The 25,542-nt window shown below is 34.9% G+C and overlaps 2 protein-coding genes and 1 long non-coding RNA gene across 4 annotated transcripts; 1 reads left to right on the top strand and 2 right to left on the bottom strand.

Annotated features, from left to right (window-relative positions):
* Positions 1–5,902: 5,902 nt before the first annotated feature.
* LOC140815445 (uncharacterized) lies at positions 5,903–8,299 on the bottom strand. The gene is made up of 2 exons (XM_073174553.1): positions 7,287–8,299; positions 5,903–6,683 (listed from the first exon to the last, which is right to left on the bottom strand). Exons 1-2 carry the CDS (start codon positions 8,297–8,299, stop codon positions 5,903–5,905), a joined length of 1,794 nt encoding a protein of 597 aa, XP_073030654.1.
* Positions 8,300–16,674: 8,375 nt separating this feature from the next.
* LOC140814904 (uncharacterized) lies at positions 16,675–18,535 on the top strand. 2 transcript variants are annotated; one of them, XR_012114202.1, is made up of 5 exons: positions 16,675–17,164; positions 17,230–17,372; positions 17,463–18,045; positions 18,180–18,328; positions 18,418–18,535. It is a non-coding gene; the product is annotated as an uncharacterized lncRNA (long non-coding RNA). The 2 variants fall into 2 exon arrangements; XR_012114201.1 differs by having other exon boundaries at positions 18,180–18,461.
* A 5,096-nt stretch (positions 18,536–23,631) lies between these two features.
* Positions 23,632–24,536, bottom strand: LOC140815446 (uncharacterized). The gene is made up of 3 exons (XM_073174554.1): positions 24,440–24,536; positions 24,039–24,376; positions 23,632–23,949 (listed from the first exon to the last, which is right to left on the bottom strand). The coding sequence occupies exons 1-3, from the start codon at positions 24,534–24,536 to the stop codon at positions 23,632–23,634; spliced, it is 753 nt and encodes a 250-aa protein (XP_073030655.1).
* Between the last annotated feature and the right edge of the window lie 1,006 nt (positions 24,537–25,542).

The following is a 25,542-nucleotide window of genomic DNA, read 5'->3' on the forward strand; positions in this document are numbered from 1 at the left end:
AGGGTTTACATTGTCACTGGCTCGAGCCTGCTCACTGGTCATCACCTCCAGCCTGCTCAACTACACAATCTGCATCGATCAAGCCTAGTAAGTCTAATGACTCAACATGCATAAACCGTGAATAAAAAACAATACGTAATAAAATTCATGCAATTTAAACATAACTTGTACATAGCATAACATAAGCATAAATATGTATACCGCAATTTTCCTGCATAAACAATTTCATAAAATCATATTTTCACGCTCTTCATAATAATCGTAATTGTAAACATTTTGTGTAGAGTTATGTTCTATACAAGTTCCCTTAACATTTGATCAAACTAAACCACAGTACTGGGTCGGCAGAGATCACCACAGCCCTTGAACTGGATGTTCACTCACTAACATAACATAAATCCTCTTAAGAGGTTGGAGAGATCCTCGGACACGTTCTCCAACTTTCAAACCCGTAACATAATTTGGCCACGAAACAAATCGCATATTTCAAAATGGAAATCCCAACCTCATGGTTTCCTTTGCCATGCTTTCATCATTCAGAAAAAATATTAAATAACGAAGGACACCAAATGATAATAATAAAATCTCAATAAACATCATAAAATTAAGTTTCTCACTTTTTAGATCTATTTAACACCAAAATAAAATCCATAAAAGTGTACGACTATAGCTCATTAGGAATAAGAATTAGTTCATGAGATACATAAGAAAATAGCCTATATGTCATCTTCTTATATGCAATGCATCCTTCACTATACCACTTAACATACCTTTTCATATGCAACCAACACATATACGCATAAAATACATCAATGATCAAACCACAACTAGGTGTCTTACTAACATGTAGCTCAAGCACTTGATATAGAATGAAGAATTTATTTTCATTAAACAAATACTCATTATGATCATACAAATTTCTACATCCAACCATGCACTTTTCAAAAAATCATAAAAAAAATATAGGTCATGCAAATAGAATATCTCACATGTATTATCCAAGCAATCTCTTAACACATCACAAAATTTTAAGTCTAATGCATATAGATTCTTGTAGCCACCAAATCCCACTAATTTAGAAACTCGTGAGAAATCAAAAACAACAAGATTTAAACTCAATGTGTGAATTTCTCATAACTATCACATCTATAAAATTTAGATAAAAAGAGTGAATTAAATCACCTCTGTTAAAATCCGCATTTGCAATCTTTCTTCTAAAATCTTGAAAACAAAATTTCATTAAAGTAAGATAAAAGAGTAATACATATCTCACAGTCACATTGTTGCCAATTATTTTTTCCCCACTTTGATTTCTCTTGAATTAATGAGTCTCAAATCATTGGATTCTTCTATCAAAAAGACTTGTTTGTCTCCTCGTCATTAACATCTAAAATTCTGCAATAGATAATTAAATAAATGGAAAAATAAGATGTTAAATGATCTCTTAAAATGAGTATTCAAACAGTTAAATCAACTCTTAAAGAAAAACAATAGATAATTAAATAAATGGATCACAAAAATCAAACATCTGTATTCATAGAAAATGAGTATTTTAAGATATATATATATATATATATATATATATATATATATATATATAACATAATTCAAAATATGTAATAAAAAAGACCATTTTTAAAATTATATCTTTGAAATGGTATAGAATAACGGCAAATGGCACTTAAATTCTTATTGGAGTTCTGAACTTTACGGTCAGTACCCAATAGTTAATCTATTTATATTCAATACTTGGCAAATTGTACTTGTATGTTTAAACTCCCCAATGAAGAGGCAAATACCGAATTACCCTCATATTTTATTAAAACACATTACTACCCTCATATGTATTATATCTTCTCTCCCTTCTTCTTCAGAGCTTGTTTGGCCGAGTGAAAGGATATCACGACAAAGAGGGAAAGCTTCAACTGAGACGTAGCAAATGGGGAAAAAAGGCGACAAACAAATCTGCAGAAACTAGCACCTCGAATAAATGTCGAAGAACTCGAAATAAAAAGAAATCCAAGAAAGGTACGAACGAGAAATCCAAGCAAGGTACAAACGAGAACCACATTTTCCTCAATGTTTAGGGTTTGTTAATTGTGGAAACTTTTTTGTGATTTGAAACTGTTATTGTTTGTTTTAGGTTATTGACAACTTTTTTTCCCCAATTTATAGGCTTTGTTCTTGATATTGTTATTCATTCGATTTTTTTAGTTGTACTGTTAATATTTTAAGAAATTTTGATTAAATTCAAAAATTAGTAGTTGTGCTTGATTTCGAAGCTGCTGTTCCAAATTCCTTGTGTTATGCACAATTCAATTTTTATGTGATTATTAGGGAATTTTCCGTCTACTGTTGTGGCCCGTGCAATTAAATTTTTTGCGTCTAATATCATGGCTAGATTTGTTGATCAAATAGACATGTCTAAATACTATTTTTGTTTTGTGTGTATATGCAATTATGTTCTGTTTCTTATTCTTTTTTTGTAATTGTGTTTGTAATAGTTATTGTATAATTGTTTTATGTTTTTTAATGTATAAACTATTGCATAAGACAAACTAATTCATGATTATCATGAGATATTTTTCGTGATATTCCCCTCCTTATTTTAAAACTGTGATGGGATAATTGAAGCCAATTCTAGGTGAGCAGCATATGAGTCGGATAAATGATACTCCTTTCGCCAAATGGATTGATATGCCAGTCCTGTCACGCCCCAAGTCCGAAGCATCGGTGACATCCGGCATTGTTTAAAAATTATATTGCAAACAATAAAGCCTCGTATCAAATCAAACCAGTCTTTTTCATAAATAAAGTATCCTCTTACAATGACAATGAAATAAAAATACATCAGAGTTGCGAAATGCGGAAAACTTAAACAAAATGGATAACTTGATTCTTGCTCTTGATCATCGATCACCAACCCCAGAAAGCTTCCTGCTCCTCATTTATTTGTTCTTCATTTTTATCTGAAATTGTAAGGGGGTGAGTGTTTTTTGGAAAACACTCAGCAAGTGGGGTCGATCGATTCCAAAAATACATATAGAACTTAATTCTTTAAAACAGTTCTTCAACAATCTTTCAAATCTTATTACCTTTAACTTATCATATCGAAATGAACAAATATGAGACAGATAATTCAGAACGAATCAGATTTTTCAGAACGGTTCAAAAACATATCAGATTATAACAAACGGAACAATGTTACTCATCTCATTTCCATGGTCAAATTGTCCCCAATATGTTACTCCTCTAAGGGGTGAGGCCAGAACTCGGTTTTATACCCACCAGTGGGGGCTAGACAGAAATGGTTTTATACCCACCATTGGGGGCCAAACAAAAATGGTTTTATACCCACAATTGGGGGCCAGACAGAATCACAATTCTCGTCCGATTTCAAATTGAATCGTAACAGTGTAACAAAGAGTTCAGAGTTAACAGACAGAACTTATCAGATTTCTCAGAGTTCAGACTTTTAGACATATACAACGGAATCAAAAGAATTCGAAGATCAAACAGAACATATCATCGATCGAAATTTTAAACGTAGTGCACAGTAATTTTCGAAAATAATGACATACATTAGCATGTCATGATATTTTTATGCAAAGAGCAAAATACAATGAAATACTTAACAAAAGCCCACTTACCGAATTTGCAGATTTTTATACAACACGTCTTCTCAAAAATCGGGCAGCACTTCGGCGTAATTTTATACAACACGTCTTGTACTGGACTGCACGAACTTTCCTTCTTTCTTCCTTTCTTGCTTGGCCGAAATTTTGCAGAGTGAGGGGAAAGGGGAAAACTTAATTTCTTGCTTGCTTTTGGGGTGCCTTTCTCTCAACCTAGATGAGTGGTATTTATAGGCACAAAAACCCTTCCACCTAGCCACCCCTTGGCCGAATTCTTGGTCACCAAGAAAGGCTTGAATGTAATCATAATGTTGGTCCAAAATTTCATGCATAAATCTCCAAAATCCCATGCATTCTTCAAGTTCTAGATTAGTCATGAATGTGGCTCAAAATCTCATGCACTCCTTAATTATCACCTTGATTTTCTAAAGGGTCATTTCCTGCATCATCAATATGTCCTACCCCTTAGCTCCTCCTGCAGCTCCTTCATGGGTTAACGCAAAGGTTAATTCTTGCACATTTAATTTGTCCAAACTCTTGGCTCAACTTATAGCTCCCTTTTTGGTCTTGTTAGGACAAACTTGGTTGAGCTGCTTTGAGATGAAAGATTGAGTCCTTGAGCTGGGGTTTTACTCCTCTCGTGACAACTCTTTGATAGAAGCGGTTATTTGCAGTTAGGCCTCATGTTGAGCTAATCCCCGAGCTTTGAGACTACCTCCTCAAGTTGTATTAGTTGATTTACTTTGGATCGGAAAATCCCGGGTTCTCACATCCCTCCCTCTTTATTGAAACTTTCGTCCTCGAAACTTGCATTAGCTTGATCTTTCAAATAGGTGAGGGTATTGCGATCGCATTTTCTCTTCGAGTTCCCATGTTGCCTCTCTTTCAGTATGATTTGACCACTGTACCTTGACATAAGGTATTGTCCGATTTCTCAACACCTAGTATTTTGAGTCCACTATTTGGGTAGAGACTTCTTCGTATTTGAGTTTTTCATTGAAGTTTCCTTCAATCATCAGTGGTGCAACTTTGAGTACGTGACTAGGGTCTGGGACATATTTTCTCAGCTGTGAGATGTGGAATACATTATGTATTTTGGACATATCAGGCGGCAAAGCTTGACGATAGGCTAATGTTCCCACCTTCTTAAGTATTTCGAACGGTCCCACATATCTTGGGTTCAACTTTCCGGATTTATTGAACCGAACTACTCCTTTCATGGGGGAGACTTTGACGTAAGCTTTTTTACCAACCTCTAATTTTAACGGTCTTCTTTTCATATCTGCCCAGCTCTTTTGTCTATCTTGGGCTGCTTTGATTCTTTTCTTGATTATGACTACTTTATCAACGGTTAACTGAATAAGTTCTGGTCCGATAATAGCCTTTTCTCCTACCTCGTCCCAATATAGAGGCGATATACACTTTCTTCCATACAAAGCTTCATACGGAGCCATCTCGATACTACTGTGATAGCTATTGTTATAGGCGAATTCGATCAGGGGCAACTGTTCACTCCAATTTCCAGAAAAACCCAGCGCACATGCTCTCAGCATATCTTCGAGGGTTTGAATTGTCCGTTCGGTTTGGCCATCAGTTTGAGGATGGTAGGTCGTGCTGAGAGTAATCTTGGTTCCCATAGCCTTTTGGAAACTTTTCCAAAATCTTGATACAAATCTTGGATCTCTGTCAGACAGAATACTCGTTGGGACTCCATGTAGCCTCACTATGTTGTCCATATACAAAGCGGATAATTTATCCAAATTATAATTCATTCGTACTGTCAAAAAATGGGCAGACTTGGTCAATCTGTCAATGATTACCCAGATACCATCGTGACCCTGTCTTGATCGTGGTAATCCTACTACGAAATCCATGGAGATGTTATCCAACTTCCACTCCGGTATCTCCAATGGCTGCAAAAGTCCTCCAGGCCTTTGATGTTCCGCCTTGACTTGTTGAAAGACTAAACACTTAGCAACAAAGACAGCTACATCTTTCTTCATATCGTTCCACCAGTAATTATTTTTCAAATCCCGGTACATCTTGGTGCTTCCTGGATGTACTGAAAATCTCGATTTATGTGCCTCGGCCATTACTTCTTCTCGAATTCCATCAACGTTTGGCACATACAATCATCCTTTCATCCAGAGTATTCTATTTTCATCAATTTGAAATTCTGGAGCCTTTCCTTCTTGGATTTGTTCTTTAAGGATGCAGGTGTCTTGACTCTGCTTCAATTTGATGGTCTCTCGGAGGTTTGGTTGCACTCATAGAGAATTTAAGTTCACCTTCCCAGGGTTCCTTCGACTCAACGCATCTGCCACCTTATTTGCTTTACCTGGATGGTAATTGATTGACAGATCATAGTCCTTGAGAAGTTCCATCCACCTTCTTTGCCTCATATTTAATTCCTTTTGAGTGAAAATATACTTCAGGCTCTGGAGGTCAGTAAAAACTTCGCATTTTACTCCATAAAGGTAGTGCCTCCAGATTTGAAGTGCAAATACTACTGCGGCTAACTCCAAGTCATGAGTGCGGTAATTCTGCTCATATGGTTTTAGTTGTCGTGAGGCATAAGCAATTACCTGACCCTCCTGCATAAGCACACACCCTAATCCTCCCTTTGAAGCGTCACTGTATACAGTGAAATTCTTACCATCCTCTGGAAGAACTAGTACTGGTGTGGATGCGAGTTTTGTCTTCAGGGTTTCAAAGCTTCTTTCACATTCCTCATTCCAAATAAATTTCAAATTTTTCTGAGTAAGTTTGGTGAGTGGAATGGCTATTGAAGAAAATCCTTCCACAAATTTTCTGTAGTAGCCTGCTAAACCCAGAAAACTCCTGACTTCAGTCACTGTCTTTGGTTGTGGCCAATCCTTGATTGCCTCTACCTTCTTAGGGTCTACTGACACTCCTAATTCATAAATTATATGTCCTAAGAACGCCACACTTTTTAACCAAAATTCAAATTTTTTGAATTTGACGTATAGTTCCTTTTCTCGAAGTGTCTGGAATGTGAGACGCAGATGCTCTTTGTGTTCTTCTTCACTTCGTGAGTACACAAGGATATCGTCTATGAAGACTACCACAAACTTGTCGAGATATGGTTTGAATACCCGATTCATCAGGTCCATGAATGCTGCAGGAGCATTTGTTAGGCCAAAAGGCATTACCGTGAATTCGTAATGTCCATATTTTGTCCTAAAAGCAGTTTTAGGGATGTCTTCCGCTTTGACCTTCAACTAATGGTAACCAGATCTCAGATCTAGTTTTGAGAAGACATTGGCTCCCTTTAACTGATCGAAAAGATCATCTATTCTTTGGAGTGGGTACTTATTCTTTAAGGTGATCTTGTTCAATTCCCGGTAGTCAATACATAGCCTCATGCTTCCGTCCTTTTTCTTTACAAAAAGCACTGGGGCTCCCCATGGGGATGCACTGGGGCGAATCTGCTTCTTGTCTAATAATTCCTGCAGTTGCTCCTTTAGCTCCTTCAATTCAGCTGGAGCCATTCGGTATGGTGCCTTTGATATTGGTGCAGCACCAGGGACCAAATTGATTTCAAATTCTACTTCCCTATCTGGTATCTCTCCCGGTAGTTCCTCGGGGAAAACGTCTGCAAATTCTTGAACAATTGGAATATCTTCCAACTTTGGGACTTCTTCTTCTTTGGTTTCATTGATCACTGCCAGGTAAATTTCTTCTCCTCCCTTTATAGATTTCCAGGCTTGTGAAGCCGATAGTAGAGATTTTAGTTCTTTGGATTTCCCGTGATATACGACTTCCCCTTTTGTCGGAGTTTGAAGTCTAATATCTTTCTTTTGACAGTCTAATATGGCATGGTTTTTGGCTAACCAGTCCATTCCAAGGATGATGTCAAACTCAACCATATTGAGTTGAATTAATTCCACTTCAAAAGTTTGATTGCTGATACAAATTTTACAGTTTCGATAGACTTTGTGTGTTTCAGTTGTTTTTCTGGCAGGTGTTGCTACTCTTAACGGTTCACTAAGAATATCATGTTCAAGTTTAAGCTTCTTAGCAAATCTTCTAGACACAAATGAATGCGTGACACCACAATCAAACAAAGTATATGCAGGTATGACATGGAGTAGTATAGTACATGCTACCACCTCGTTGGTGTTATCAGCTTCCTCTTGGGTGATTGCATACACCCTAGCATTGGTCTTGTTCTCATTTTGCTTTCTGGGTCCCGCCCCTTTTTCTTTGTTCTCCGGACATTCTTTAATTCGATGACCCACCTGACCACACTTAAAACATGCACCTGACTTTCGATAACATCCCCCGTTATGATACTGTTTACAGGTGTCACACCACTTCCCTTCCCTGTTGCCAATATTACCAGAACTTCTTTGGGAAGGCCCACCTGAATAATTTGGTTCCTTAAACTTGGGACCATTCTGAGTAGGTTGATTGACCATTGGTCTTTTGTTCTTGTTCTCTTCCTCGCATCGCTTTATATCAGTTTCTGCGCTCATTGCAGCGCCCATTAAATCCGCAAAGCTGTTTGGCTTGAATACTGCCATTGCCGACTGAATTCGACTGTTGAGTCCCTTCTTGAATCGATGCATTTTTAACTTTTCATCCGATATGATCGTTGGGACATAGGTTCCCATATCGTTGAACCGTGAAGTGTATTCCATCACTGACATGTCCAGAGCCTGTTTGAAGTTTTCGAATTCACCCAACTTCTGTAGTCGAAATTCAGCGGCATAGTATTGTTTCAAAAATTCTCTCTTAAAAATCTGCCATGTGATCTCTTACACTTCTGCCAAAGATGGTGACACAGTTTTCCACCATTTCCTAGCTCGGTCTTCCAAAAACGGTGTTACAACCTCCACTCTCAGTTCTTCAGGTATTTCGAGTAAATGTAGTTGTGTTTCGACGTTCTTGAGCCAGTTGTGGCTGAATTCTGGGTCTGGGTTCCCATCGAAAGTTGGAAATCGATTCCTTCTGAGAGATTCGTAATGGTACTTAATCCCACGCGGTTGCAGTTCAGGTGGTGGTTGGATGGCGTTAGCCAATGGGTTCACGAATCCTTGTAACGTTGCAGCTACGATAGTAGCTATTGCCATCATATCCTCTTGACTGAGATTCACTCTGGGTGGTGGTGGATTTTCGTTTTGGTTGGCACAACGGGGGTTACGGATGTTTCGGGGTGGTCTGCCTGCTATTTCCTATAATAAAAATCGAAATAAAAGCATCAGAATCGTATAAAGGATAGAAAGGCACAAATAGTATAAACAAAGTTGTCGTGGAAAATTTCAGAGTTTGTGGAATGATCGAAGGGATAGATTTTTGAAGTCTATTTGAAATTAAGGAAACAGATGAAAGTTAGACTTCAAGAACGGATGAAAGTTGGACTCAAATTGGAATACACTAGGCTTTTGCCAAAATTTGACTTCGCCAAATTTTGTCTATCGAAATCCCAGCGGAATTATGAACCTGTCGGCTCTGATACCACTTAAATGTCACGCCCCAATTCCGAAGCGTCAATGACATCCGGCATTGTTTAACAATTATATTGCAAACAATAAAGCCTCGTATCAAATCAAACCAGTCTTTTGCATAAATAAAGTATCGTCTTACAATGACAATGAAATAAAAATACATCAGAGTTGCGAAATGCGGAAAACTTAAACAAAAAGGATTACTTGATTCTTGCTCTTGATCATCGATCACCAACCCCAAAAAGCTTCCTGCTCCTCCTCATTTATTTGTTCTTCATTTTTATCTGAAATTGTAAGGGGGTGAGTGTTTTTGGGAAAACACTCAGCAAGTGGGGGTCGATCGATTCCAAAAATACATATAGAACTTAATTCTTTAAAACAGTTCTTCAACAATCTTTCAAATCTTATTACCTTTAACTTATCATATTGAAATGAACAAATATGAGACAGTGATTAGCTCATAATAGTTTGTATTTTTATTGTCATATCTCTCATTGTTACCACTTTCAACGTGCTTAATTGACACATTTTTGTGTGATTTTATTGTAGGGTGAAGTTTTCTGTTCTTGCGATAAATTTGGGCTAAAAAGGGTGATTTTATATCATAATTAAAGTTGCCGATATGATCTTAGTGGAAGACGTGGAGCAGAAGAATTCAGAAGATGTTTTTGCATAAGGCGTGATCACGCCTTGTGACAATTCCTTGGCTGCCTAGTGAGATAAGAAATTTTTATATCAAGGAAGAAATAGAAGATAGGGTTTTTTTCCATAAAAAAACTCTATATTATTGAAGGATATTTTCTAGTATCTTTTAATTTTTAGGTATTAGGTTTTTATTTTTAGTTTAATGGGCTTTTATTCTTTTGAACCCATTATTTCCTTTTTCTTTCCAACCTAATTCACGTAAAAAAACAAGAGGCTGCAGAATTTTTTCATTTTTTTAGAACTCACAACTTTTTCCTCCAAAGAAAACTCACGTGAAGGGAAGAAAAGATAGACGCGAGAATTTTCTCCCCAACTCTAGGCTAAGTTTTATATTTTGATTCAAGGGATATTTTTACTATTTCGATTTATCACTGTGAGGCTTTTGTGATTTAATTTAATATTCGTGTTTTGTTCAAGTATTTGTTGATTTATGATTTATTTATACGAAAGTTGTATCTCGGTTAATCTGACAATTTAATTCAATATATAATTTTCTACTGCTATCCATGAATTCAGTGATCCGTAATTGTCATTAACGATTGGTATATGAGTAGCGATAGATTAGGCGTGTTGTGCTATCATAACATATTTAATTTAAATAAATCAACGAAACTCGATCTATCAATTGCAGCTATCTCGATTGTTAGATTTTAGGATTAACTGTTTTCACAAAACGAAAAATGCTATTTTTTATTAATATGGAACGCTATCGTGCCCAGTTAATTATCAATAAGTTTTGACTGGATGCTGGGTTTGGTCAATTAAATTAAGAAAACACAAGGATTTTAGCGGCTATCCCTATAATTCTAAGGTTAATTACTTGTAACTGCATGAATAAATATATGTTAGCCGATGAACAGTGATACAATTGAATAGTAGAAATCCCTTGAATCGAGCTTGGTAATATTAATTTACATTTAATTAGTTATTCATCTTGATTTGTTATTTCTTCTTGCATGTTAAATTAGTTCTAGTATTTTATTAGTTTTTATCAAACAGAAACCCCCTTTATTTGCATTTTACTCGAAAGAAATAAATCTCCCGTTCCCTGTGGATTCGACCCTGCTCACCATTACACTAATTTTATTTAGAGAGTAGGAATTTAAGTTTGGTGGCACAGCGACAGCACACCAAATTTTGGCGCCGTTGCCGGGGAACGGTGCGAGGTTAATTTTTTTTCGACTTTCGTTATTTTTTGTCTCATTCTTCTTGTGCAGGTGATTTTATCAAGAAAAGAAAAATTTGAGAATTTTTTTTGTTGTGAAATACTTCGAGATGTTTCATCGACAAGTATTCACAAGTTTTTCCCAACAAACCGAAGAGCCATTCTATGCAGCATGGGAGAGATTCAATAATTTAGCAACAACATTCAGGAATCCTGATTTTTCTAACTATGTTCTTATTCGAATTTTCCTTAAAGGTTTGGATGCAGTTACACGAAGATGGGTATTTAATGGAGCAATAACAACTGGAAGTCCACTACTTAGTCGAGGTGAAGACAGTGTGATATATTTGCTAAATGATATGGCCGACTTTGACTACCATCAGTATTGGGATCCTTCGCTGCAGAGTTGGAGACATCAATACACTCCAGAAATTAACCAATCTGATTTTACAGACCAACCTTTCGAGCATCAACAAGATGAGGGATGTAGTCTTGAATTAATCATAACTCGATTGAATGATATGGTAAACAAGCGCGTGGCATTGAATGAGGAAACTGTCAAGCCTCAGTCTGAAGAAGTTTTGGAAGAAATATCAAACGAAGATGAGGCACCAATTAAGTTGAGAGATGAACAAGCTCCTGAGACTATCGATTTGAGCTCATCGATAATATCATCATATATACATCTAGGAGATCCTTGTCTTTCTCCATTGCCGATTTCAACAGATTTTGTTCTTCAAGAGCTAACTATGATACACTCATCTCATGCCTATTATTTAAAGTCACGTTTTGTTGAGGAGACGAGCTTACATTGCATACATCAAACCAAACTTGAGGGCACATGGAACCAAGACCCATATATGGTGTCATATGACACGTACTTTGGGCGTCAGCCGCTCTTTGAATGAGAGTTTTTGAGGGTCAAGCCGACGACTAAAAATCAAGCGCTTTTGGGAGGCAACCCAAATTTTTTGTTCTTATTATTTTTAATTTCTTTTATTTTTATTTTTTTCAAATAGTACAATTTTTATTACCTTTGTGCAGAAGATGTCTTCTAACAAGGCGTGATCACGCCTTACAAGAATATCACTTCTGCACCAAAAAAAAACATTTTTTTTTGCCCTAAACACAGTAGATGTCTTTTGACAAGGCGTGATCACGCCTTGTCCGAAAACATCTTCTGAAAAAAAAAAAATTTGTCTTACACACAGTAGATGTTTTCTAGCAAGGCGTGATCACGCCTTGTGAGAAAACATCTTCTGATTTTGAAAAATTTTGGCCCTATATGCAAAAGATGTCTCTTAACAGCGCGTGATCACGCCTTATAAGAAAATATCTTCTGATGTTGTCTCAAGGGCAAATAAAAGTATTTTTATTATTTAAAAAATAATAATTTACGTTTCTTTTATTTATTCTATTTGTTCTCACCCCTTTTCACATCTTCTCTCGCAGGCTTCGTTAACACCGCAACAACAATATAAAGCTTTGCTCCATGATGTCCAACAATTTTCAGGGGAGTTTTCTAACTTCTTTTGCGTTTTTACTGTCTACGTTGTGCATCTAATTTTTGTGTCATTGAGAACATTGCCACATATAGGTGTGGGAGGGGGTATATAGCCTTATTTCTCGTTTCAAGTTCTATTTTTTTCAAATTTTTTTGCATGTTTATTCGAGAAAAAAAATAAAGAAGAAAGAGAGGAGAGAGTCCGGCAAAATGAATTTGTTTGATCCATAAAGCATCTAGTGTTTATTCGTTATCTCTCTCATTTGAATCTTGAATGCCTCTGATGCGAGTCTATGAAAAAAAAAAACTGATGTATTCTCTGTGTGCAACTGATTTTGCATTCTTCCTGCTACATTTATGAGAAATTGCTCTTGATGATGTGTTGAAATGACAAGTGTATGGGGTCTAACACACATACCATTTTTTTGTGAGCTTTGGGCCTATGAGCAATCATCATATCATGCTCCAATTTTTTTCTTGATTGTGTGTCAGTCATACATTATTGATTTTTCTAGAACTTGCATTGTTATACATGTCTTTTTGATACCTTGTGATGGATTAGGTGCACAAACAAAGTAAAGGGCATTAGGTTCAAACCTTTTTTTTTCGCATCATCAGTGCCGTTCTTTTTGAGCCTACCTTGATTAATTTACCCCTAGTGAGCCAAGTTCGAGCCTGAGCCTATTTGTTGGAAAATAACAACGTTACAAGCCATGATAAAATCCTTTTTTTTTTGGTATTCCTCTATTTGAACCTTGAATTGGAGAATCATACAAACTTTTCGCATTTAACAACGGTTTGAGCCAAGAAAGTGCAAATTGTTGAGATCGAGGATTAATGCTCGAAATCGTTGTCTCAAAAACTCCTTATGAAAAAAAAACAAAAATAAAAAAGAGAAAAAAATATATATTTATATTGAAAAAAAATGAAGAAAAAAAAAAGGGGTGAGAAAGAAAATAAGATCAACGAAAAAAAAAATTTCTTGGATGTTATAATGAGATTGAAGATGTTATTGTTAGCAGGATGCAATTGTTTCTGTGGAAAGTGTGTATGTGTTTTTCAGTTCCATAAACCGTTGTACTTCTTTCCTACCTGACCTCTAGCCACGGTACAACCCATTTACAGCCCTTGTTTATGCATTTTAATTCATTCACTTGGTAGAGGATATGATATATTTGCAAGCTTATGGTAAAAATTTTCAGTGTTTTGACATGAGAGCTCCTTGATACATACCTAGACACTTCCGAGTGAAATGAGCGAATCTTGTGAGGAGTGTTTGGACTCTATGCGTTTTTATTTCTACACATTCGGATGGAAGCAATTGCTCATAATGTTGGTAGTCGGATGCCCAACAATTACATTTCTTTGGTGCATGAAAAAAAATATATATTTTACGGACAAGTAAATGAAGCAGAAAGAGGATAATGAGTTGAGATAATGAATTGAACTCTATTATGCTTGAGGACAAGCATGGTTTAGGTGTGGGAGATTTGATTAGCTCATAATAGTTTGTATTTTTATTGTCATATCTCTCATTGTTACCACTTTCAACGTGCTTAATTGACACATTTTTGTGTGATTTTATTGTAGGGTGAAGTTTTCTGTTCTTGCGATAAATTTGGGCTAAAAAGGGTGATTTTATATCATAATTAAAGTTGCCGATATGATCTTAGTGGAAGACGTGGAGCAGAAAAATTCAGAAGATGTTTTTGCATAAGGCGTGATCACGCCTTGTGACAATTCCTTGGCTGCCTAGTGAGATAAGAAATTTTTATATCAAGGAAGAAATAGAAGATAGGGTTTTTTTCCATAAAAAAACTCTATATTATTGAAGGATATTTTCTAGTATCTTTTAATTTTTAGGTATTAGGTTTTTATTTTTAGTTTAATGGGCTTTTATTCTTTTGAACCCATTATTTCCTTTTTCTTTCCAACCTAATTCACGTAAAAAAACAAGAGGCTGCAAAATTTTTTCATTTTTTTAGAACTCACAACTTTTTCCTCCAAAGAAAACTCACGTGAAGGGAAGAAAAGATAGACGCAAGAATTTTCTCCCCAACTCTAGGCTAAGTTTTATTTTTTGATTCAAGGGATATTTTTACTATTTCGATTTATCACTGTGAGGCTTTTGTGATTTAATTTAATATTCGTGTTTTGTTCAAGTATTTGTTGATTTATGATTTATTTATACGAAAGTTGTATCTCGGTTAATCTGACAATTTAATTCAATATATAATTTTCTACTGCTATCCATGAATTCAGTGATCCGTAATTGTCATTAACGATTGGTACATGAGTAGCGATAGATTAGGCGTGTTGTGCTATCATAACATATTTAATTTAAATAAATCAACGAAACTCGATCTATCAATTGCAGCTATCTCGATTGTTAGATTTTAGGATTAACTGTTTTCACAAAACGAAAAATGCTATTTTTTATTAATATGGAACGCTATCGTGCCCAGTTAATTATCAATAAGTTTTGACTGGATGCTGGGTTTGGTCAATTAAATTAAGAAAACACAAGGATTTTAGCGGCTATCCCTATAATTCTAAGGTTAATTACTTGTAACTGCATGAATAAATATATGTTAGCCGATGAACAGTGATACAATTGAATAGTAGAAATCCCTTGAATCGAGCTTGGTAATATTAATTTACATTTAATTAGTTATTCATCTTGATTTGTTATTTCTTCTTGCATGTTAAATTAGTTCTAGTATTTTATTAGTTTTTATCAAACAGAAACCCCCTTTATTTGCATTTTACTCGAAAGAAATAAATCTCCCGTTCCCTGTGGATTCGACCCTGCTCACCATTACACTAATTTTATTTAGAGAGTAGGAATTTAAGTTTGGTGGCACAGCGACAGCACACCAGACAGATAATTCAGAACGAATCAGATTTTTCAGAACGGTTCAAAAACATATCAGATTATAACAAACGGAACACTGTTACTTTTCTCATTTCCATGGTCAAATTGTCCCCAATATGTTACTCCTGTAAGGTGTGAGGCCAGAACACGATTTTATACCCACCAGTGGGGGCCAGACAGAAATGGTTTTATACCCACCATTGGGGGCCAGACAGAAATGGTTTTATACCCACCATTGGGGGCCAGACAGAATCACAATTCTCGTCCCATTTCAAATTGAATCGTAACAGTGTAACAAAGAGTTCAGATGTAACAGACAGAACTTATCAGATTTCTCAGAGTTCAGACTTTTAGACATATACAACGGAATCAAAAGAATTCGAAGATCAAACAGAACATATCATCAATCGAAATTTTAAACGTAGTGCACAGTAATTTCCGAAATTAATGACATACATTAGCATGTCATGATATTTTTATGCAAAGAGCAAAATACAATGAAATACTTAACAAAAGCCCACTTACCGAATTTGCAGATTTTTATACAACACGTCTTCTCAAAAATCGGGCAGCACTTCGGTGTAACTTTAACGAATGCTATTGTTGATCGAGCAGCACTTCGACGCAAGGTTCTTGTACTGGACTGCACGAACTTTCCTTCTTTCTTCCTTGCTTGCTTGGCCGAAATTTTGGAGAGTGAGGGGAAAGGGGAAAACCGAATTTCTTGCTTGCTTTTGGGGTGCCTTTCTCTCAATCTAGATGAGTGTTATTTAAATGCACAAAAACCCGTTCCACCTAGTCACCCCTTGGCCGAATTCTTGGTCACCAAGAAAGGCTTGAATGTAATAATAATGTTGGTCCAAAATTTCATGCATAAATCTCCAAAATCCGCATTCTTCAAGTTCTAGATTAGTCATTAATGTGGCTCAAAATCTCATGCACTCCTTAATTGTCACCTTGATTTTCTAAAGGGTCATTTCCTGCATCATCAATATGTCCTAGCCCTTAGCTCCTCCCGCAGCTCTTTCATGGGTTAACGCAAAAGTTAATTCTTGCACATTTAATTTGTCCAAACTCTTGGCTCAACTTATAGCTCCCTTTTTGGTCTTGTTAGGACAAACTTGGTTAGCTGCTTTGAGCTGAAACATTGAGTCCTCGAGCTGGGGTTTTACTCCTCTCTTGACAACTCTTTGATGGAAGCGATTATTTGCAGTTCGGCCTCATGTTGGGCTAATCCCCTAGCTTTGAAACTACCTCCCCAAGTTATATTAGCTGATTTACTTTGGATCGGAAAATCCCGGATTCTCACAAGTCCTTGCTACTAGTAGTGGGCGGATTGATTATTTTCTGAACAGATTTCAGGGTGATTCATGTTCTTTTTTTGTTGGTGATAACATGACCATCCCTTTAAAATCAGCTGATTTCTCTATTGTGCTCGGCCTACATCACATTGGACAACCAGTTGACTTGGACCTGAAACTGGAGTCCAAAATTTTAACACATCATTTTGACGGCAAGGTCACCAATGCCAACTGAATAGCCATTTATGAAAATTTGATTTTCCTTGCAAGAAGTGACGATGAATGTGATATTGATGATTTTGTGAGAACTTTCATTTTGTTCTTTTTCAACTACATAATATTTTCCATGGGCAATTATATCACTCCTGGATTTATATTTCCTTATCTCGATGATCTTACGATATTTTTTGAATATGCTTGGGGAGATGCTGCCTTCCGATTTTTATATCGAGAAATATGTCAGATCGGGAAAAAACTTTATGTTGATGGATGCACGGTTAGTTTGATGGTTAGTATTCAGCTTTACTAATTATGATCTTATTATTTGTCATTAACTTTTATTTTTTGTTTTAGGCTTGGTTATATGAGACAGTCCCAGTTTTAGGAGCAAGGCGTGGTTTAAAGGTTTACCCTCGGTTGTTTTGTTGGGGGAAAGCAAGATCCCATTAAATGCAGTTGTCACTGAAACATTGTTGAAACGCATAGATTCAACTCAGGTACTTATAATTATTTTGGTTTATTAATCTAGTTGTGCAAAATTAATGTTTAGTTGATTGACAGTTGTATTTATTTTTATTTGTGAATAGGTTCTGTCGATACATCCATTTTGTGAGGAGGAGAAGTTGTTAGTGGACATGAATCTTGTTTTAATGCAAGAAACGAATAGATCTGAAGTAAAACGTTTTTAGAAAATTGTCATGAAACAAATGAATGATTTAAAGATACTGAGAAAAAGATGTGCTGAATTAGAGGGTGAAAAGCTTCGACGTAGAATGAAGGGAAAAAAGGTCTATGGCGGATAAACGTGACAATGTTGTTGAATCTGAGGAAAATGTTGATAAAACAGAAGAAATATGACTTTTGAGTCACCACATGATGCAAGAGCTAACTTTGGTGATTTTGTTGACGTAGTGGTAAAAGCAGTTGTTTCTGATTTGGCTAAAGAAAAGAAAGAGTTAGATGAATCACATTCTTTGAATGCTTGTGTTGATGAGAGCATTGGCGGTAGTTTTGTTGCTACTTCTAAAGTGGGGAAGAAAACTATTTCTGAATCTTCAATTGCAGATCATGTGAGGGCTAGGGATGATCATGTGAAGAAAAAAAAAAGGTTCCATGTTTGTGACTCCACCTAGCTCAACACCAAGACGTAAGAGGAAGGTGACAAAACAAGTAAATGAAGTGTCAATTATTTCAAAATCGATTGTACTAAGTTTAATTTAGTTTTTCTGTTTTTCAGTACTATTGTTGTTATTGATGTTTGGATTTTTTGTTATATTGTTGAATATATCGCCGCTTTTGGACAGGAAGTTATAGATGTTGAGAAGAAAGGAAATACTCCTGGCAAGGTTGCCATGGATGAGTTTCAAGGTAGATCAGATTTCTGTGGACATAAAGAAGCTGATGATGAAGAGAGAAAATTGGTGACAAACTTTCTTGCTAGAAAAGAGTTGGAGTACGTTGATCTTCAGTATGTTTCTTCTTCTTATTTTCGTAATAATGGGTCCTAATTTTTTTAATGAAATTGAATTTTCTATTTTGTAGTGTTTTCGTTTGGCAAGATACGGTTATGAGTTTAAGTGGACCGATATTATATCTTTTTTTTGTGATCCTGTTGAGTCTTAGATAATTAATGTTTACATCAGAATTATGCAAAAGAAAAGTTTGCAGCATGGATTTGAGATTTATTGCATGGACACAATGGTGCAGGTTCGTAGCAGTCCGAGTTTTGCGTTTTTTTTTTTGTTTTCATTTTACTATATCATGTCCTTACGAAGTTGGAACAACATGGGAAAATATCGATGGTACATCGAGATAATTATGGAGCTTTTCTCTCACTGATGACATCTCTCATGATGGCTAGACTGCAGGAACTGACTGGAGAATTATTTAGAAGATGCAGATACATCATTTTCCCTATGAATGACAGGTGACATTAGTTTTTGTTGGTTTACAAAAGAGATGAAGGGATATTTAAACTGTGGAACTCCATGCATGATTCATTCTCAGTTAGGAAAGCCAAAGCTTATGTAATTTTACTTTGAAATTTTCAAATTTTATGTAAATACAAATTAAGATTAAATTTTGAAAGTATTGTTTGTTGCAGACAAAGTTTTTGGCTGGTTCCATACGTCACTTATGGGGATTCGACCTTGTAAGTGAGCCAGTGTTAAGAGAACCTTGTCATGAACAAGGTGCAACCCTTGATTGTGGCGTCTATGCATGCATGTGGTTGGAGTGTCTAGCCCGTGACACAGATGAGTTCTGGAGCTATGCACAGGATGTGAAGATGGACACTTATCGAGCACATTTGGCAGCCACAATATTATCTGATAAAAATAGATTGTTGAAAAACAAGTTTGAGTAATTAATTACTCCTCACTATTCTGATGGTTAAAAAGTTACAGTAGTACTGGAGTTTGAACATTTGAAGTCTGTGTTTAATTGTTGGTTTAAATTATGTAATTTAGACACACAATTGATTATTATCGTGTTTGTGTTAGCTGTTACGCACTTCAATATCTATTTCTGTTAAAATTTATATGTTTATGGGAAAGTTTGGTGTATCATTTGTTCACTTTTCAGAATTTGGTTTACCTGGTATTTTAAATGGTACATATCAATTTAGAAGAGAAAATTGAGTACAAAAATTGCTTTATTGGGTATATTATGTGTAACTATGAGTACAAATGTTAAATAATCGAGTATATCTAATTAATCTAATATGTAGTCATACATTAGTAAACACACAATAGTATTTAACTAATCGAGGACAATGTACACACAAATTGAGCACAATATACACATGAATTGATTACAATGTACATATGTATTGAGTATAGTGTACCTATAAATTTAGTACAATGAACACATCAATCGAGTACAATGACATGTCAATCTAGCACAACGTAGAGTAATTCATCTATTCATGCTGGGATCACCAATTCATTATACTATGAAGTTCTTGTATTTTGTCAATTTCAAAGTACATAAATTGCCCGATTGAGTATATAAGTTACATAATCCAGGATAATTTAAACGTTTATTGAGTACAATATTTCTTCCATCGATCACCAAGATATAATATTATCTAGAGTTGTAGTGTGTCAATTTCGAGGTACGTAAAATGTCTAATTGAGTATATAAGATAAATAATCGAGAATAATTTACATGTTGGTTAAGTATTCAAGAATAATGTACACACGATTTGAGTACAATAGATGAATATATTGAGCTCAATATACACATGAATTGATTACAACGTACATATGTATTGAGTACAGTGTACCCATAAATTGAGTACAATGAACACATGAAACGAGTACAATGACTTGTCAATCCAGCACAACGTAGAGTAGTTCATCTATTCATACTAGGATCACCAAGTCATTATCTGGGTGAAGTTGTTATTATGTCAATTTCGAAGACCATAAGATGTCTGATTGAGTATATATATTAAATAATAGAGCATAATTCACACTAAATCGGGTATACATGTTTTAAAATCAATTAAACATGTACATAAATCGAGTACTCAAATTGAAGATGTATAAAATTCATGAAATTGACATATAACATGAATTTTAGTACTCGATTAATGTACGTGTATACCTAATTTCAACACATGTATACCCCATTTATTGTGTAATATACCTCATAACATATGATATGTACTTTCATCAAAATATAGATGAATGTTTGATTTACCCTGAAAATAACCTATGTCCACTCGGAAAACAAAGCAAGAAGAGAAGTGATCTTGTACGCTTTAGAAGTTCTTGTACAACACATCAAGTGATGGTACTATAAAATGATATTCATCCTTCTACTTTACTTGGTGAAATAGTGTATCTCATATGTATTCGTCTATCTGGGTGAAGTTGTTATTATGTCAATTTCGAAGACTATAAGATGTCTGATTGAGTATATAAATTAAATAATAGAGCACAATTCACACTAAATCGGGTATACATGTTTTAAAATCAGGTATACATGTACATAAATCGAGTACTCAAATTGAAGATGTATAAAATTCATGAAATTGACATATAACATGAATTTTAGCACTCGATTAATGTACATGTATACCTGATTTTAACACATGTATACCAGATTTATTGTGTAATGTACCACATAACATATGATATGTACTTTCATCAACATATAGATGAATATGTTGGATTTACCCTGAAAATAACCTATGTCCACCCGAAAAACACAGCAAGAAGAGAAGTGATCTTGTGCGCTTTAGAAGTTCCTGTATAACACATCAAGTGATGGTACTATAAATGATATTCATCCTTCTACTTTACTTGGTGAAGTAGAGTATCTCATATGTATTCGTCTATCTGGGTGAAGTTGTTATTATGTCAATTTCGAAGACCATAAGATGTCTGATTGAGTATGTATATTAAATAATAGAGCACAATTCACTCTAAATCGGGTATACATGTTTTAAAATCAGGTATACATGTACATAAATCGAGTACTCATATTGAAGATGTATAAAATTCATGAAATTGACATATAACATGAATTTTAGTACTCGATTAATGTACATGTATACCTGATTTTAACACATGTATACCCGATTTATTGTGTAATGTACCTCATAACATAATATATGTACTTTCATCAACATATAGATGAATATGTTGGATTTACCCTGAAAATAACCTATGTCCACCCGGAAAACACAGCAAAAAGAGAAGTGATCTTGTCCGCTTTAGAAGTTCTTGCACAACACATCAAGTGATGGTACTATAAAATGATATTCATCCTTCTACTTTACTTGGTGAAGTAGTGTATCTCATATATATTCGTCTATCTGTGTGAAGTTGTTATTATGTCAATTTCGAATACCATAAGATGTCTGATTGAGTATATATATTAAATAATAGAGCACAATTCACACTAAATCGGGTATACATGTTCTAAACTCATGTATACATATACATAAATCGAGTACTCAAATTGAAGATGTATAAAATTCATGAAATTGACATATAACATGTTAAATTGTCCTGGATTACGTAACTTATATCGAGTATTGACAAAACTACTGATGGATGGAAACATAAATCGATTATCGACAACATTATGGCATGAAAACGTAAATCGAGTATAGACAAAACTACTACTCTAGAGAATATTTTATCTTGGTGATGAATGGAAGAGATATTGTACTCAATAAACTGTTAAATTGTCCTGGATTATGTAACTTATATACTCAATCGGATATAACTTGGTGATCTTAGGCAATAAGAGATGAACTAATATACGTTGTGCTAGATTGACAAGTCATTGTACTCAATTCATATGTACATTGTTCTCGATTCTTTACCGTATATACTCAATCTGACAATTTATGTACCTTGAAATTGACACACTACAATTTCGGCCAAAAATATATCTTTTTCTCTAGCTCAAAATATACTCGATTATTTAATATTTGCACTCCAATTTACACATAGTATACACAAGAAAGTAAATTTTGTATTCAAATCTCTGTTCATATTAATGTATGAATAAATATTACATTAATTGAATAAAGTTTGAATAGTCAACAACTTCCAATTTTGACATGTATTTTGTGTTTCCGATATAATATGAGTACAGTTTTCTTGTGCACAAAATATACCTAATTATTTAATATTTGTACTCATATTTACACATAATATACCAAATTAAGCAATTTTTGTACTCAAATATCTGTTCAAAATTGATATGTACCATTTGAAATACCCCTTAAACCAAACATTAAAAAATGAACAAATATAACACCAAACCTTCCAGAAACAAATAACAATAAATAGAAATACATATTGAAGTGCTTAACACCTAACACAAACAAAACAATAAATTAAATTCTCCAACTTAAAAGATTAACATAAACAACAACCTAAAGCCCAAGTTTTTTTCCAGAGAACATATAAGAATACAAGACATCAACAAGCACTAAAACAACATGACAGTAAGGCAAACCAAACCTACTCTTTCCCAACATTTTCAAAAAAAAAACAATCACATAATGCGTAAACCACCAATGCTTCCACTCGAACGCATACGACTTCTCACTTGTATCAACATGCTTGATTTCCCTTCCAACACTCTTTTTCTTATTAAAGTTTTGAAAAATATTTCAGGTGTCAATCATAAACAAAAATACTGAATATTGAAAGATACTAACAGTAAGATAGTTATTAATAATAAAAACATTGAAACACCATTTTCATGAAACAGTAACAGCTAGTTTATAGCTTCTTTGCAGCTACATCTGTTATGTCCTCCCTTATGACAACGACTACACTTTGACACACGTGATTCGATTTGCGATGGTATCCTCTTGGTTTTCCTATGACCAGGCTAACTCCTCACATTAGGAGCGTTGATTACATTTCCATCATCAAGATAAGACTCATTAATGTCAAACTTTGGGATGAGATTAATAATTCCTCTGTACGTTTGGCGGTACATTTCAATTTTGAAATACTTGTCGCAAAAATCATAAAACGACATCGACTTCGACTCAATAGCGGCACAAGCATGCTTGCAAGGAAGCTTGTTGATTTGCCAATATCTACATGAATAGGTCATGGCTATCAAGTCAATAGCAAATGATTTTTCACCATCGACTACTTCAAACCTCCAATTACAAAATCGGTGCACTCTCAACTTCCGAGATTCCACATATACACTACCAGTAGCTTTCTCCATTTTTGGACTTAATTCTTTAACCATCATAGCTGTTGATTCACGTCATTGGTGCATCATGTTCTTGATCTGCACTCGTATATGGTCCACCATACCCACGATAGGGAGATAACGAGCTGCTTTAACCCAATTATTCCAACATTCGGCGATGTTATTATTTATAACACCCCATCTATTGCCAAGAAACAATGCATTTGCCCAACTCTGTGGTTCAGAATTTACAATAAAATCCCTAGCAAGTGGCATGGACTCCAGGATATTTTTTATATGTTGTTCATGCTCCTGCAAAGATGGAGCATAAGCAGCTTTTTTGAATACCGAAGACCAATATTTTTTGTTATGTTTTGGATAGCTTTGCAATACCTAAAATGGTTACAAAAAAATCAGATTAAATACATCTATTTATATACAAAAAAATCGGTCTAGATAAAAATAAGTAAGTGATTATGTACCACTTTCACAAAATTATCAACTAAATGTCTCAAGCAGTATGCATGGTGATTGCCCGTAAATAGTAGATTAACTACCTTGATAATCCCAGGATGTCTGTCAGAGAAAAAAGTATACTCATTGAATGGAATGCTTTGACACGAAAGCAAAACACTTCTCAGATGATAACAAAACCATTCCCAATTAATATCATTCTCCGCGTCCACTACAGAATAAGCAATTGTGAAAAGATCATCATTCGCATCCTTCGACACAGCAAGTAGGATACAACCTTTAAACTTATTCTTTATATGAGTCTCGTCCAAAAAAATCAACGGTCTACAACCAGTAACAAAACCAACTACACATGCGTGCAAACAAATGAATAGTCATTTAAATTTGTAAGTTTCGATATCAATCTCACACTCAGCAACACTTAAAGGATTCGTTTCTTTAACAGCTCGACAATACCATCTTAGTATATCATAGCATCCCTTATCTGTGCCATGAATTTCATTCATCGCTAACTATTTGCCTTTCCACTCATTGCGATAGTTTAACTCTACACCATAATCTCTTTGTAAGTCTTTTTGAATTGTACAAGGATGATAAGAGGGCTCTCCTATAAGTTTGCTTTTCACCACATTAGCTATACACGTTGCATCTGCTCTAGGATGTCCTCTACTACATAGATTATTCTCACCACATGTATGCTCTAAATTGTATTTTCGGATCGCAAATATATCGTCTGCTTTGTATTTAGAATCATAAATTCTCCATCCACAACTAGTCTCAGTACAAGTAACAATGGCTTTTTCGCTATCATTCTTTCTGTACGAAAATGAACGTCTTGTAGCAACATCATAATTTTTAACAAATCTTCTAAAGTCAGTAGCATCTTTGAATGTTTGACCTACACCACGAATACAATTAATCCAAGCATCTAGTGTATTGCTCAAAGAGGCTTCATCAGCTTCGTTACCACTATTTCTCTGTCTGTCTTCCTCATCAACCCTTACCAATATGATATAAACTTGTTAAGTGCAAGATACAAAAATAACTTAACATAAAAAATGCAAAGTATGGAATTTAAATAATATTAGTATTGTCAAATAATTCGTATCATGACAACAAAACATATTTATATTATCATAACATAGAACAAATTATATAACCACAATAATCTCAACTAGTGCACAATTTCATGCTTGATAAATTAAAATATAAAAAAATTATCAAAACTAAAAGGGACATAAATATAATATGTTTTACCTCCGAATATTTTGGTTGCGGACATGTTCGTTTTTACTCTCTGTCCTCAATTTAATCATGCTGAGCTTCATACACATATGAAGATGAATCATATTTAGGACATCATCGTCGTCGTTCAAAGTCACGTGCATCTTGTGTTGGGGGGCTATGTATTGCAGAATCATGGCTTCAGGAGTAATCTCAGCACATTTTTTTCCAAGCCACTCAAAAATGTCCATCAAAACTACAACCGCTGAAAATTGAAATCACAAACAA

The sequence above is a fragment of the Primulina eburnea genome, chromosome 15 (genome assembly GCF_022965805.1).
Source record: "Primulina eburnea isolate SZY01 chromosome 15, ASM2296580v1, whole genome shotgun sequence".
Taxonomy (NCBI): domain Eukaryota; kingdom Viridiplantae; phylum Streptophyta; class Magnoliopsida; order Lamiales; family Gesneriaceae; genus Primulina; species Primulina eburnea.